The sequence below is a fragment of the Equus asinus genome, chromosome 2 (genome assembly GCF_041296235.1).
Source record: "Equus asinus isolate D_3611 breed Donkey chromosome 2, EquAss-T2T_v2, whole genome shotgun sequence".
NCBI classification, from domain to species: domain Eukaryota; kingdom Metazoa; phylum Chordata; class Mammalia; order Perissodactyla; family Equidae; genus Equus; species Equus asinus.
Genome location: NC_091791.1, coordinates 93,218,675 through 93,234,884, shown reverse-complemented (window position 1 = coordinate 93,234,884; position 16,210 = coordinate 93,218,675). Strand labels below are relative to the sequence as shown.

General features: G+C 39.3%; 1 protein-coding gene across 7 annotated transcripts in view; it reads left to right on the top strand.

Moving 5' to 3' along the window:
• Window positions 1-16,210, top strand: part of NRG3 (neuregulin 3) — a 1,008,158-nt gene that overhangs the window by 971,271 nt on the left and 20,677 nt on the right. For all 7 annotated transcript variants that reach the window (XM_044760110.2, XM_044760104.2, XM_044760099.2 and 4 more), the window contains exons 5-6: window positions 7,013-7,115; window positions 12,276-12,402. In XM_044760110.2, coding sequence (XP_044616045.2) covers window positions 7,013-7,115; window positions 12,276-12,402 — 230 coding nt within the window. The remainder of the gene's footprint in view (window positions 1-7,012; window positions 7,116-12,275; window positions 12,403-16,210) is intronic.

Sequence of the window (16,210 nt, the reverse complement as noted above, 5' to 3'; positions counted from 1 at the left end):
TCTTGACTAATTGACTCCTGATCTTGTAATTCAGATCTCTCATTTCTATGAATAGGTCGATTTTCCATATTGTATGTTTTGTAGCGTTATACAGCTCCTTGTTATAACATTTATTTACAGTCAGCGTTTCATATTGCTGCCCTTATTCAGATAGGAAATTCAAGTTTATAAAGGTAAGGTAATATATCTGTGGTTGCTCATATTAAAAGTGGCTAAAATTAAAGTCCCATGCAAAATTGCCATACTCCCAACCCCTTGCTCCTTGCACCTCGAACTGCTGGCTCTCCTGTAACACTCTATGAATCAAAGACATCGATATCACCATCATTATACCTACACCTGGGCCTGTAAATTCACTGGCGGTCTTTAAAGCTTTAATTTCACTCTTGATTTAAACTCAGAATTGACTTTGTGCATTTCCCAAAACACCGCATAGATTCTATGTGGAAATCATTTAGCTCATGGGTACAGTCTTATTTTTTTGTTTTAATGCGTATTATTATCCATCATTTTCATAATTCATTTTATTGACAGAGGCAGGGTGAGATAGATTATCATATGCAAGTCGTGCTTATCCCATTACAGTCATCAGCTCACAACAATTAAATGAGATGGAATTCTTTATAGTTGGTACAGCTTCTTATGTGTTTCCAAGTTCAACGGGAAAATTTAATGAGCTTACGAGTGTGGGGGTGGAAATGATGACATTCTTTAAGATGGCAACATGCTCCAACAAGGTCTCAATGACTCATTCTTTAATCCTTTAATTGGAATCTTTCCAAATTTAAAATGTCAACCAAGCCTTGCCGGGGCCACATAATTGCCCATCTCCATTTATTCAGAAACGTGGATAATGTGATATTTCTCTTAGGTTTACTTTCTTTTTTCTGATACTCCAGTCTGAATAAAGACATCGAAAATGGAAATAAAGCCTAGGAAAGGAGAGGAGAGGGGATGGTTCTTTTAAAACATTGTTTCCCAAGGCACTGATGCAGGAAAAAGGACTAAAACATGTGCAATCGTATTTAAAGAGAGGATATATTGCATGGTCTAAGGAAAAAAAAAAGAGAGGAAGAAAATAGCTTCTAGAAATTGGGCTCTGTGCGAGTAAGTTTTCATCCAGGTCTGTTGTTTCTGATGCCCATTTGCCTATTTAAAGAGGAAGTGGGCAACTGACTTTGCTGGAAGAGGAACATCACAAGTCATGGACTCATTTCAGCTGGCCCCAGGAGCTTCTGGAGCATTTTGGAAGCACCCCAGAAAGTCATGGTATGGAGCATCCTGTGTCTGTGAGCCAGCTCTCAGCCTGGTTTTGTGGCTGTGGATTGGCATCAGCACCCAGTGAAGCTGGGCTATAACATAAAACTAAGCAGTGCACCAGTGCAGGCATGGAGGGTATTGAGAACAATAGACAAATCCAACACGTAGAGTGTCTTTCTGGAACCTGACCAGGCAACCTGAAAATCATCCAGAAAACTAGGGCCTGGCAAACAGGTGGTGTGGAAAAGATGAACAATGAGAGTTTCCACCTGTCTGTCAAACATGCTGCAGCATCCCCTGAAACCTGGGAACAAATGGCTTCACCATTTTCCTTGTGATACTTTACCCTCTGAAAAGGATTTTGTGAGTCGGGAGTCTCAGCGAGGAGGCCAGGTTCGGATGGGAAACCCCACTGAGAGGAGCTGAGTGTAGAGTTCCGGAATGGGGAGGGAGGTGAGTTAGGGGTGGTCAACTGGGGAAAGGATTGTGTGAAGCCTGGAAGGACATGATGTAAATGAAGGAGAAATATGAAATCTTCAGAGCATCCGCAGGTGAGAGTTGATGCGTCATGCACAGCTTCAAGCAGACAATCCCCATAAAGGCAGAAATGTCTACGTATTCATTAGGCATCAGGTCTTACGGCATCAGCTACATGAGAAGCACTGCATGAGGTGCTGGGGAAACACCATGAGCCGAATGAATAAATCAACAAAAACATGGCCTCCTGCACCAATGAAGCTTACGGCTCGGTGCAAGCCCTTTGGAGCTAGTGACATTTAATTTGAGCTCAAAAAGATGAGTAGGCATTTAAAAGACAGATATAAGAAGGGGCTGGCCCCGTGGCCGAGTGGTTAAGTTCGCGCGTTCCACTGCAGGCGGCCCAGTGTTTCGTTGGTTCCAATCCTGGGCGCGGACATGGCACTGCTCATCAAACCACGCTGAGGCAGCGTCCCACATGCCACAACTAGGACCCACAACGAAGAATATACAACTATGTACTGGTGGGCTTTGGGGAGAAAAAGGAAAAATAAAATCTTTAAAAAAAAAAAAAAAAGACAGATATAAGAATAATATTCCAGAGAGAGAAGGAGTTGTCAGGGTCAGGGTTATAAGGAGTTAAATGTTAGATATGCAGGAAGAAAAGAAGAGTAGATAGTATGGGGGGGCGGTGTTGTATCAGACATATATCTTTTATGTTATGTCTGTCGTCTATATATTCCCTGTATTCTTTTGCCCCTCAAGATTTATAATTTTGTAACTATAATAGACATAAAGCACTTATTTAAAATTTATTATGCATTTTGCATAATAGTCACCCATGAAAGCATCATCGTATTTGAAACAACGAACATATCTACAACTCCCAAAAGTTTCCTCCTGCCACTGTGTAATCTCTTTCCTCCGCTCCACCCTGCTCCTGACCCCTGCTATCTATTTACATGCTTTTTGTTACTGTAAATTAGTTCCTCTGTCCAGAATTTTATATAACTGGAATAATACAACAAGTACTCTTTTTTTGTCTGACATTGCACTCAGCATAATTATTCTGAGATTCACACATATTGTTGCTTATGTCAATAGTTCATCCCTTTTTACTGCTGAGTAATATTCCCTTGTATGAATATACCACAATTTGTTCATCCATTCATCTGTTAATGTGCATTTGGATTATCCTTTTTTTTTTTTTTGCTATTAAAAATTAACCTGCATTGAACATTTATGTACATAATACATATGCTTTTGTTAGTCTTGAATAGATACCTAGGAATGGAATGGCTTTATCACAAAGTAGGTGTCTGCTTAACTTTCTATGAAACTATTTTTTAAGTGGTCATACCATTTTACATTTCAGGCAGAAGTCCAAATTGCCCCACACCTGTGGTATGGTCAGCTTTTTTTTTTTTTTTTTTTTAAAGATTTTATTTTTTCCTTTTTCTCCCCAAAGCCCCCCAGTACATAGTTGTATATTCTTCGTTGTGGATCCTTCTAGTTGTGGCATGTGGGACGCTGCCTCAGCGTGGTTTGATGAGCAGTGCCATGTCCGCGCCCAGGATTGGAACCAACAAAACACTGGGCCGCCTGCAGTGGAGCGCGCAAACTTAACCACTTGGCCACGGGGCCAGCCCCTGGTCAGCTTTTAATTGTAACTATTCTAGTGGTTATATGTCTCTTTATAGTTTAATTTTCAATTTCATAATGACTAATGATGTTGAGTATCTTTTTGTGTACTTATTTGCCACTTATATATCTTTGAGGAAGTGTTTATTCAAATCTTTTGCCCATTTTTAAGTTAAGTTGTTCATTTCCTTATTATTGAGTAGTAAGAGAGCCTTGTATATTATAGTTACAAGTCCATTGCTGAATATATAGATTGCGTAGTTTTTTCCCAGAGTGCGTCTTCTGTTTTTATTTTCATAATGGCGCCTTTTTGAAGAGCAAACATTGTTAATTTGGATGAAGTGCATTTTATTGATTTTAAAAATTTTATGGTTTGTGTCTTTTGTGATGTAGTTAAGAAATCTTTGCCAAATTTGTGATTACTAAGATTTTCTTCTAAAAGTTTCAGCATATGAAGTTTTACATTAAGGTCTATTATTCTTTATGAGTTTATATTTGAGTAAGTATGAAGTTAGGGTCGAGGTTCACTTTTGTGGGTATGGCTATACTATTGTTACAATGTCATTTTTTTAAAAGATCCTTTCCCCATTGAACTGCCTTGACATCTTTGTCAAAAATCAATTGGCCATGTATGTTTCCATTCATTTCTGGACTTTCTTGTTTGTTCCATCTTTATCTGTCTATGAATAGGCCAATACCTTATTGCCTTGGTTACTATGGCTTTATAATAAGTCCTAGAATAAAGTAATTTGAATCCTTCCACTTTGTTCTCTTGGCTACCAAAAGGTTTTTTAGGCTATCTAGATCTTTAGTATTTTTCATGTAACATTTGGAATCAGCTTGTTAATTTCTACAATAACGACAACAACAAAATGCCTCCTGAGATTTTTAATAAAATTGCACTCAATGTATCTATCAACTTGAGCAGAATTGACACCTTAATAATATAGAGTCCTTTTAGCCATAAACATGATTTCTCTCTCCATTTATTTAGGTCTTCTTTAAATTCTCTCAGGAATGTTTGCTAGTTTTCAGTGTACAGGCCTTGTGTATCTTTTGTCAAGTTTATTTCTATGTACTTTGTATATTTTGATGCTATTGTAAATGATACTTTTATTTGAAACTCTGATTATTTGTTACTATTAAATAGACATACATTTAATTTTTGTATCATCTATCCTGCAACTTTATATCCTGCAAACTTGCTAAGCTTACTTGTTAGTTACACTAGCTCTTTGTAAGTCCATCAGCTTCTCTGCATAGATGATCATGTTGTCTGAGATCAAAGACAATTTTTCTTCTACTTTCCCTGAGAGACTGGCTTTAGTTTCTGTTTTTGCCTTATTCCATTGACTAAACCTTCAGTACAATATTGAATAGAAGTGATGAGAGTGAGTATTCTTATTTATGCCTGATCTTAGAGGAAAAGCATCTAGTGTTTTACAGTTAGGTGGAGATCTTTTTATAGATATTCTTGATCAGGATGAGGAAGTTCCTTTCTATTCCTAGTTTTTGAACGTTTTCATCAGGAATGACTCTTAGATTTTGTTAGGTAACTTTTCCCCTCTAATCTGATAATTGTCATTTTTCTTGATTTGAATTTAATTAAAATTAAAAATTAGAATTGTGAATCACATTGATTAATTTTTAAAGATTTAATATTAATATTAAATTTAATATTAAAATATTAAACTAACCTTGTATTCCTTGTATAAACTCCACTTAGTTGTGATGTATTATTTTTAACTTCTTGTTGGATTTGACTTGCCAAAATTTTGTTAAGAATTTTTACGTCTGTGTCAATATGGAATATATGTTTGTAAATTTTTTTTTATATCTTTGTCTAGTGTGGGTATAGAGGTAATGCTGGCACCAGAGAATGAATTGGAATGTTTTTCTTCCCTTCAATTTTCAGTAATGAGAAGACCCTGAGATGATAGAGACAATGGGATACAAAGGAATTAGTCTTTAATGCAAATACAGCACTTTCTCTAGTTAAACCATTCTCTAACTTCAGTGTTCATGAGAAACACCTGAAAAATTTCCTTTAAATAAAGATTTTGATTTAAAAGGTCCAAAATGGATGCAATAGCTGGTATTAGCAAAGCAAAACAAATCTCCCCCAGGTGAGTCTTACGTGGTTGATCCATGTTCTGAGAATTCTTAGTCTACTCAATGCTTCTCAAAGTACGTTTCATAGACCAGGAGCATCAGAGTCACCTGGGTCTTTCAAAAAATGCAAATGTTTGGTCCCCACTTCACACCTACTAAATCAATAACTCAGGGTGAGAAATTAGGTGGCTTCTGTCCTTTAGTAGCCCTCAAGGTGACTCCAATGCACACTAAAGTTTGAGAACTACTGCACTATGTTAATAAGAGAGAAACAGAAAGGAATAGATACAGATGCTGTTAAGTGCATATTTTGTGTTATAAGTAGAGATAATTTCTTCTACACTGACTTCCTTTTCTTTTATAACATCTAGGGAAGATCTAAGAGTGAGGGAGGGGAGGGGATGTCAGATGTTCGAGTGGTGTGGAGAAGGTATGGACAATAACCAGGAAAGTGGGGAAGCAGGCTGATGAGATTGTTAGTCACTAGTGCATGTCTACTTGTAAATGTGATTGTCAACTTTTATGATATCCACCTTCCCTCTTGTGCAATATTCTCTCCCAATTCTGAGCTGCTCAAGGTAGAGGTATGCAGGAGGTAGTTTCTTGAATTTTTACACAGTTATTTTGCCAGATGGGTAAAGGGAAGGAGAAAGGGATACAGCAGTTGAGGGTATTTGCAGGAGGGTGAATGACTATAATCATGGACCATATCCTCTGTGCTGGATAAAGAAAGGAATGAAGACAAGTGGAGGATAATTAACAGAAAGAAAGTTCTGAGATCTATGGATAAAAAGGTCTTGATGAAATGGAAGGACTGTTTCAGTAGAGGTATTTCAGAAGATGAGCTGGGAATGTAAATGATAATGGCTGAAAAGTGAAATGCTTGTTTTTGAATTCTTGTGGTTTTTTATAGTAAGAAGCTATAGGATGTGACCTTGGTGATAGAGGTTGAGATTATTGTGCCAGATCTTTGGTATTGAGGAAGTCATAGAATGGGTGAATAAATATTCACATACATATTGAAGTTCTCTTTCATTAGGGATGTCAATCATAGTAGTGGGTGGATGAATGGGAGACCAACAGCCAGGGACCAAATCAGAAAATACGATGACCTCAGTATCACATAAAATAAATTGGAATTCATCACTGGCATAAGAAAGTTCTCATGGAAACATATTTCTTTCTCTAGCAGATTATTTTGGGCTGCACTACAATTTCAAAAATGTGTGTCCCCAGTATGTGCTAAAATCCTGGAATGTCTTTTGATAATAAGATTCATAATTATAATATCTGTGCATGAGTTCTGATTTAGCCATGCAGATACAAAAATTAATAGCCGCCTATCCTATAGACCATTGCAAAGAAACTGAACCATAATAACTTCCTCATGTTTTCCTGTTCATGACAGAAATAAAAAAAGCTTGCTTTGAAAGGCTCCTACCAGCTCAGAAGTACAAGGATGGACATTGTCTCTGCTGTGCCCTGCTAACATCCATTCTAATTCTGTTTTTCAAATTCACAGAGAGTGAAGAAGTTTATCAAAGGCAGGTGCTGTCAATCTCATGTATCATCTTTGGAATTGTCATCGTGGGCATGTTCTGTGCAGCATTCTACTTCAAAAGCAAGTAAGACCATTTCTCTTGAGTGTTAAAAAGGTTACTTCTCAGAGGAAGCACTTTGTCTTTCTTTAAATTCTCAGTCTCTGCTCCAGGCAGAGGGATCTTGGGCAAATGGGTCTATCGAACATCTACAAATGACTTTGAATCTTTCCTAGATCATAGTGAGTGTGTGCAGTATGTGCATGTGTGTGTGTGGTGGATCTTTGATGCACATAGCAATGATTCCTCTCTGTGATCATGAACACTCCATGTCCTTTGCATTTGTTGATTACCTGCTGGAATGAAAGGCTCAGTGTCTGCCTGTCCCTAAGGGGTTAACTCTCTTGAACAGAGAGGTCACTGCTGTGACCTAAACATTATCAACCAGGAGCTAACCTTTTCCCAAAAAAAGAAAACCCACAGTTTTTCCTTTCCTATTGTGTTTACCTGATATTCATAAAGGTTTTATCCAAATATGAAATATGAATAGCATAAAATCCACTTTAGTTCACCAGTTGGTAACACACATATCAAATATATCCCATACCTCCCTTGCCAAGAAATCAGACTCTCTGCAGCTAGAAGTGCTTATTTTTGACTAATAAAGTAGAATAAAAATATGCATACATATTATGTATATAAGCATGTGCGTGTATATATTTATTCCAAACGAACTTTGATAGCAGTATTTTATTTATGGAAATGACATAATCTGCACTTAAAATAAGAAATACAGATAAAAATATTAAATTTCTTGCTTTCCTGTAAGGCACGAAGCCTTAAGAAGTTGGCACAGATTCTGTTCCTATGTCTTGTCTGAAATCCAAGGCAATGTGTAATTGCTTTTCATTGGACCTATATTTCTTACCCGTTTGCTCTTCTAAAAATGGATCAATTTCCAGATATAGGCTGTGATATCTATCTTCATGTTGTGTCTGAACTTTAAAAGAACAGCAATTCTGATTTTAAAAAATAATGGAAACTCAGGTATGATTCCAGTATTAGGAACTATTATTTTTAATAAACTATTTCAGAATAGGTTTAGATTTTCAGAATTACTATGAAATAGTACAAATAGATCCCATATACCCCAGACCCAGTTGCCCCTATTATTAACATCTGATATTAATACATCGTTTTTGTCACAATTAGTGGAACAGCATTGATACAGTATTACTAAGCAAAATTCACACTTTCAGATTTCCTTAGTTTTTACCTAATGTGCTTGTTTGTTCCAGGGCCCCCTCCAGGATACCACATTACATTTAATTGTCACCTCTCCCAGGCAATTCATAGCTGTGACAGATGTTAGTGTTCATTTTTGAGCAGTTACTCTTTATCAGGGACATGAGGTTTTCATGAATTATCTCGCATTCCTCACAACAATTGGAATGGTGCATTCTTGCTTTTTCAAATAATACCAGAATTTGATTTTAAAATATGCATTTGTCCAAGATGCACGGTAGGAAATTGCATATGGGATCTTCGAATAGCCACAGCTCTAAGTTAAATCACGTGCTCTAATCCACTGCACCCTGTTGGCTCCCACAGTCCTCCTGCTGGCTGGTGGAAGTGCTTGGAGTGGCTGGGGAATGTGGCAGTCTGATGCAGCCCACAGCACATCACAGTTCCTAAGGAGGCTCCAGGGCGTAATGGTGAGGCTGTCACACACCCCAGCCATGCCTCTATTCAAATCTTCACACTACCACTTGCTTATTATGCATTATTAGGCAAGTTACATCCAGTCTCTTAGCCTCAGTTTCCTTTTTGGTAAAATATGGCCGAAAATAATATCTCCCTTTTAGAATTCGTTACGGATTAGTGGGATAATGCTGTAAAGAGCACAGCATAGTGTTTAAAAGGGTCAACACTCAATGAAGGCTAGCTCTTGTTAACACCAACGGTTTTCCACACTGGAACATAGAGGCTGAGTCATTACAAAATGAAGAGCTTGCACGAGTGTAAGGGGATAATCAGACCCTGCAGGGTGTTAGGAGGGTCTACTCACAAGTGCTGTGTATGAGAAAGAAATTTTGTATTTAACAATAAGCAAATTACTATGAAGTAGCAAAACACTTATTTTTAGAGTATAATTTGTAGTTGTACACATTTAAATGAAAGAGTCTTTATGACAATCCCAAGAACAGAGAACAGCTGGATAACTAGGGGACTTCCATCTTCAGGGCTGTCAATCTCTCCATCTCTCAGCAGCAAGTGGGCTCTGAGAGGAACATCTCCTCCTGGGGCTCAGCGAGGTGTCAGGGGTTTCCTGGAAACACTGCTCAACATCAGATTTATTATGAGAGGCTCAGAGGACTGAGCCAAGGGAAGAACGCTAATCAGAATGTTGTCTTTCTGCCTGCCCAGCTGGGACACATTTTTATTAAAAAGTAAATAAATAAGATAATGTGAGAATAATAAAGTAATAATAAAAATTGAAGCCTTTTCCAACTAGAGTTGTATTTCTCATGAGATACCTAGAGGATATTTCCTTATTCTAGTACAATTTCCAGTTATGATCTTCCTTTATTTTTCTTTGCCTGAGAGGAATGCCACACCCCACACCACACATCTAATCTAGATAGCCAAAAGCAATGTAAATTTTTGTAACACTCTGCACAGATTTCTTTGTGCTTATTCCTGGAATTCTAATTCCCCTCACAAAACCTTGAGGATAACAGAATAGTCATACTTTACCTGACTTTTCCTTACTCGCACACATGCTATAAGGTGGTTTATATGAGCACAATTTTTTGACTTCATTTGGAAAGTGCCAACTCTTCTAGGATTCTAGGACCTCTCTATGATTGGTTTTCAAGTAAATTCACTTGAACCTCCATCCTGTATCCTGGGATACAATTTCTGGCCAGAGAAGGTCAACAGTTACCCAAAATCTCACAATCCTTGGTCATTTATGTTTTACTTCCCATAATCCCTCAGATCCTGCCACTCTGGTCCTTTCTCCACTCTCTTGTCACCCTTGTCTGCTTTCTCAGGAGCCTAACCTGCAACATTACAAATAATGTTTTGTGCGCCTGATATTCCGCAACTTACATCTCATTTCTTTCTGATGAATGGGGCCAGAGAAACTTAAAAGTCAATGGACGATTAACACCGACACGGTTAAGCTCGTCGCGTTCCCGTGTGCAATGCCCATATCTTGTCTTCCCCAGAGCAACCGCTCTCAGGAGAGAGCTAATGGAAGCTTATTGCAATCAGACGCTTCTGAGTTCCTTTGTTCCCATTTGCTGAGGGAAGGAGGAAAGAGCAAAAATGTATGTGCTTGGGAGAGGGGAGGGGTGATCCAGAAGGAGACAGGTTAGAAAGGGAAACCCATTTATCCTGGAATGTGAATGAGTCAGAACTTGAGTGAGAAGAGAGTAAAGGAAAGCAAATTATAAAAGGATTTAGGAAATGCAGTCAGACATCCTTAGGAGGGAAAATTCCTTTAGAAGTTTATATTTCCCAGACACCGAATTGCTAAATTACTGAAAAAGACAGTATTTCTACTATTTAATTCTTAGCAATTGGTCCTTACTATGTGCCAGGACCCCTTTTCCTGCTTCGTGATGATTTCCTCTGCTAGAACGTCCTGAGCTCCATTGGTTTCACCAATGAATCCCTGATAGGATTTTGTGGCCGTAATATGCTTCTTAAAATGCTGATATGATAGATTTATTTTTAACAATAGGCTACCGATTAATTGTTAGGCAGCGGGTAGATTATTACCACTGGATCAAAGGAACTAAGAGTACGGGAGATAAAGGCCTCCCAAATAATTGAAAAGATAAGAGAAATATTTAAATGAACAGAGCTACATCACACTGAGGTTATAAATTCAAAGGAGGCATTGATGCTCAGAGCCTCCCCTTCCTGTAGCAAACACTGTGACTTGCTTGGGAGAGATGCAATTAGTCCGATCTTTCCTTTTATCTTGGAGCCAGTGTTTGAATTCCTCTGTAGCATCTGCCCAGACAACTAAGCTTGCTCAGCGATGAGAGGCAGGGGATGAACACTTCACCTGTGTTCTCACGTTTAGTTTCCACAGCATCCTTGAAAGATAGCTTTTACAAACTCCATTTACAGATGAGGAAATGGAGGCTCAAAGAAGTGTAGGAAGTCAATCATTTTGATTTCAGAAAGCAGAACAAAACTGGTGGGTGGCAGAGCTGAGATTCAAAGTCCAGTCTCGCTGATAACCAGGCCTGTGCTCCGTAGTGTCGCCTGCCTGGAGAAGCTCACTGCAGGAGTGCACATACTCCTCCGATGGCTCCATCCTTCACAGGGAGCTTGGGGAAGCGGGAAAGTTCAGGGGATAGGATTCTGCAAAGTTTTGTTTCATGGGTACCGAATATTCTGCTGATAGATAATTGTAGTGAAGCTCTGGGGAGAGAGCAACTAATTAGGCAGTAATTTGTTATATCCTTCTAGTACGGCCACTGAATGACTCAGATGACAGTCACTCCACATCCACAGGCAGGAGCACTTTCTTTCTTTAGAGTCCAAAAACTGAAAGGCATCTCACCCTTCCCACTGAGAAGCTGTGGGACCATGGGCAAGTGGCTTGACAGTCCTGAGTCGTAGTTGAGAGTACAGAGGAAAGAGTGAGGTGCCCTGTAAGAGTTAATTATTTTTTTATTATTTACAATGTAGGAATAAAAATGTTTATATTCAGGGATGTTGTAACAATAAATAAGCTGTTTCTAAACTGTAAAAGAGAAAATACACACGTTATACCATGTATGCAAGCCTGCAATCAAGCTACACATATTTGAATTGTACCAATATAAATGTTGTAAGTATGTTATGGGTGGCCGCTGGGCCCAAGCTTTAATAATTTGTTTCACTGGTCACTTCCTCAGAGCATTTCCAATTCCTTGCAGTGGGGCACTCAGGGTTAGGGACCTCTTACATCCATGGGGGCCAAGACACTGCATCATGTTTCTTTCCGCCTTTGAAGCACCATTGGTGTCAATTCCTGGATGACGATGGCTAATACCAGCTTCTTTCTAGACAAGAAGTATTTCTTGGTGGGTTTGAAAATGAAGGAAGTATTCTGTTTGTTCACCGAGTTTCTCCAGCTTTAGCAAATAACAAATAGATACATTGGGAATGAATGATCCTCTAAAAATTTGAATAGAGTAAATTTATGTAACTATTTATACATTTATTTCTTGAAATCTGCAGGAAACAAGCTAAACAAATCCAAGAGCAGCTGAAAGACCCACAAAATGGTAAAAACTACAGTCTCAAAGCATCCAGCGCAATGGCAAAGTCAGAGAACTTGGTGAAGAATCACGTCCAGCTGCAGAAAGTGAGTTGCATTCTACGCGTCTCTCCCCGCAGCCTGCCTCAGCGCTCCGGGTCCAGAGGGCGTGGGCAGCCAGCCATCAGACTTGTATATTTTTTTCAATACTTTGTAGATTTTTGCTTAAATCATCTTGCAGTTCCATGTGTGTACACGTTCATGTGTACTGGATGAAAGAGAGGAAAATTAAATCTCAGCTTTGGATTATAATCGGTAACATAAATTAATCTCCGGTAGCTTCTGCTCTTTGTTCTGTAAATACTTACTGAATCTCTACTTCATGTCAGAAATTGTGCTGGGCACCAGAGATACAATTTTACCAACCATATGGGATCCTAAGTATAGTAAGAAATACAAACACCAGAACCAGAGGGAGTGACACTGAAGCAGAGGTTGGAGAAGAGGAGACCAACTGGAGATGGGTGGGGACAGACACGGAGGCAGCTTCATAGCAGAGCCAGGCTTGAACTGGGTTTTGAAGGATATGAAAGATTCACCCAAGAGTCAAAGAGCTAAGGACAAGAGACTAGAAGAAACAGAAAGAATCAAGGCGTGGATTCCTAAAAATACCGGCTATGTTCAGGCAACTCCAAGGTGAGGGGTGGGAGAGAAGTAAGAGGTGAGAGGTGGGAGGTGAGATTTGTGGTCCCAAAGTTGGTACATCCTAAGACCAGGCCTTAAAGGGATACCGGAACTTGAAGGTAAACAAAAACTCTTTGAATCCGACATTCTTTCTAAAGTAGTTTTAATCATTTCTGAGATATATTGCAAGACACTAAATGAAAGACAAGTGAATACCATCTTAAGACATGCTGAAGTATTCCTCTCAGGGTGGCAATTCTTTGCCCCCCACACAACACTGTACCTCTGGATTCTGAGACACAAAAGAAAGGAACAAAGACCACAGTATAAACTTAGTATTTGAGCATAACAGGCAATCACTCAGGACACATTCACGCCCCTGCAAATGCGTAAATCGCCGAGAATTTATCCTTCATTTGTGATTTTAAGAAATCCTTACCCCCAAAATTGCCATTGTGCTGTGTGTAACAGATGTACTTAGATGTTTCATGTGGGATTCATAAATTAGAATTCCTTCCCAGCAAAATTTTGTTAAACTTTTCTTCGTGGCTATGTGTACGGAACATTCTTTTGTGAAACAGAAAGAAGCCTTTTGTTAATGATTTCTAATGAGTGTTATCCCACCACGTTAAAACGATGGCAGGGATGGAGGGCTTCAGTTCCTCAGCAACCAGACTCGTCAAAGGCAATCCAAACTGGGCGATAGTTAAAGTGATGAGGACAGATTTTCGTAGCAATATACTATTGCATTACCGAAGACAGTCCCGTGTGAACTGAACTCAACTTCCATTTGCACAGAGGGGACGGGGCAGTTTAAAGGGACAATGAGGGCATGTGGGGTAGGGGGGAACAGCAGGGACTGGACAGAGTCAGGGAAGTGAAAAATTACACAGTCAGTGGAAATGTGATTTGGCCAGCTGTGTCTGTTAGCTGGCAGTTATTGAGTTTAGGATTCTCTGCTTCCATGAAGACGGAAACAGAAGCCCTATCCCCCCTAAGGATTACATTTCAGAGAAATGGCTTTCAGGGCCTTGAGAAAGTCACTCCTGACTTGGAGGAGATGCACATCCATTTCAAAGGGGTGGAGGAAGGTTGACAACTGTCAGCCCTTTGTAGTAAATTCTTTAAGAAAGGGATGTCAGGGCCTAGTTCGGGCATTGGCTGGAACAGACAGAGCATTCTTTTGGAGGCCTTGAGTTTTTTTCGTGTTTTCTCAGACAGGCACCTTAAGCGGGGCTAAGATGACCCCAGGGGTGTAGCATTAAGCTGTTAGAAACCATGTCAGAGTTTACTGGAGTCTTTGAGTGCAGGAGTGGGTGGATGAAATCGTTTGTGCAGAGAATCTGCAGTTTTTACAGGCCAAAGTTGAGGCCTAGCCAAAAACAGGGTTCAGAGGAGGCCATCTAAAGTTTGGTCAAAAAGAGAGTCTTTGTCACCTATGCCGTTGACAAGGTCGTAGCCAGAACACACACAGATTTGCGCGCTTCGTCACCTAATATAAGATCGATAGCATTCTCTGTCTTCTTTACGATCTCCACAAACTCACTGGGGCATAGCATCATGGTCCAAAAGTGGTCACCTCTCAGTTTTCTCATTTCACCACTCCTATTAGGCATTCATGTTCTTTCTTACTGTTTACTATTAAAACAATAATAAAATAAACTCTTCACTCATGTGCTCCCTCCACCCCTTCTTTGATTGGAATTATTAGGATTGGAATTACAAGAAAGAAATTACTAGCTGTAGGGCTTCCAACACTTGAAAGACCTCTGAGTACATATGATTTTTTTTTCTCTCTCTCTTCCTTCCTCTCCAGCCCACCCCTCCAAAACATTGTGTATGTTGGCACAGAGCAGCAATGAGTGGGCTCACCAAGATCATTCCCTCAGGGCCCAAGATAGGATGTGGGAAAGTATCTTTTTATAGTCACCCCATTTCTGAATAGAGTATATATAGGATGTATACATATATATTTGACATATATATATATAGGTGTGGTGTGATCAGCCAGGACGACACATTCCATGGTATCATAGTCTAAAGAGCTACAAAGAACTTGGGAGTTCAGGCAGATAGCATATATGAGAGGAAGACATTCAAGGACCCTGAAAAAGGAGAGCAAGGTGCATTGAAGAGACATGCACGCCAGCCATAGCATTCTGCGTGGTGCCAACCTGGGCTCAAGGGACAGACTGAGCAGGTCCCTTAACAAGACTAGACTGGGGATGCGCAGGTTGCTTTCCCAAAGGCACATTTCAATTGCAGCCTTAGAAAGCAATGTGGGTCATTACCAGCTTTGTTATACCTTTGTCAACATTTCTTTTGCTAATTTAATAGGAGAAAATGGTACTTTTCAAAAACTTTGCATTTCCGTATTTGAGAGTATAGTATAATCTCTTTCCACATATTTCTAATCAAATTTCCGCTTTGGCGACTTCTATGCTGATACCCTTGCTCATAATTTTATTATAAGAATCAAATAACAATTTGACTGCAATTTTTCATGCCAATGTTATAGCAGAAAATAGCAATGAAGAATAGATAACGAGAATCCATTAAAAAGGAACTGAAAATCTTAAGGACATTTGCTTTCTTTCAATACTATAGCTGAAACCCTATAAGGAGAAGCATATAGGACATCTGTGCAGTTGGAGGCCAGGTAGCACAAGGAGTCTTAAGGAAAGCAATAATCTGATGTGTGGCTAAGAATTTTTACATGCATATTGAAATGCAAAGATACTGAAGAAAATTTGGGAAAGCATTTTTCCTTTTACGTCTGTATTGTTTTCTTCTGGCAAGAGCTATGAGGAAGTAGCAATGTCACTGATAATAGCAAAAAAATGATAAATGAATTAGTGATAAAAGTACTAGCAAATAAGATGTACTGATACATACATAGAATCATGGTAAATAATATAAATACCTTGTCTCATTTAGTCCTGACAACGACTATTTAATTTACACCCAAGATGTGCAGAAGACGGAAACGGGGCTCAAAGCTTGAGAAAGGCAACCTCTGTCAGACAGCTAGTGAGTAGCTGAGAGCCGGCCCCACATCTTTATGACTCAGTGGTTCTTAACAGGGGGTAGTGCTGCCCGGCAACATTTGGCAAACATTTTGGGTGTTACAGCTTGGGAGGGGAGGGCTACAGGCAGCTATGAGTAGAGGACAAAGGTGCTGATCAGTATCCTGCAATGCACAGCATAGGCCCCTGCAACGGGAAATTATTCT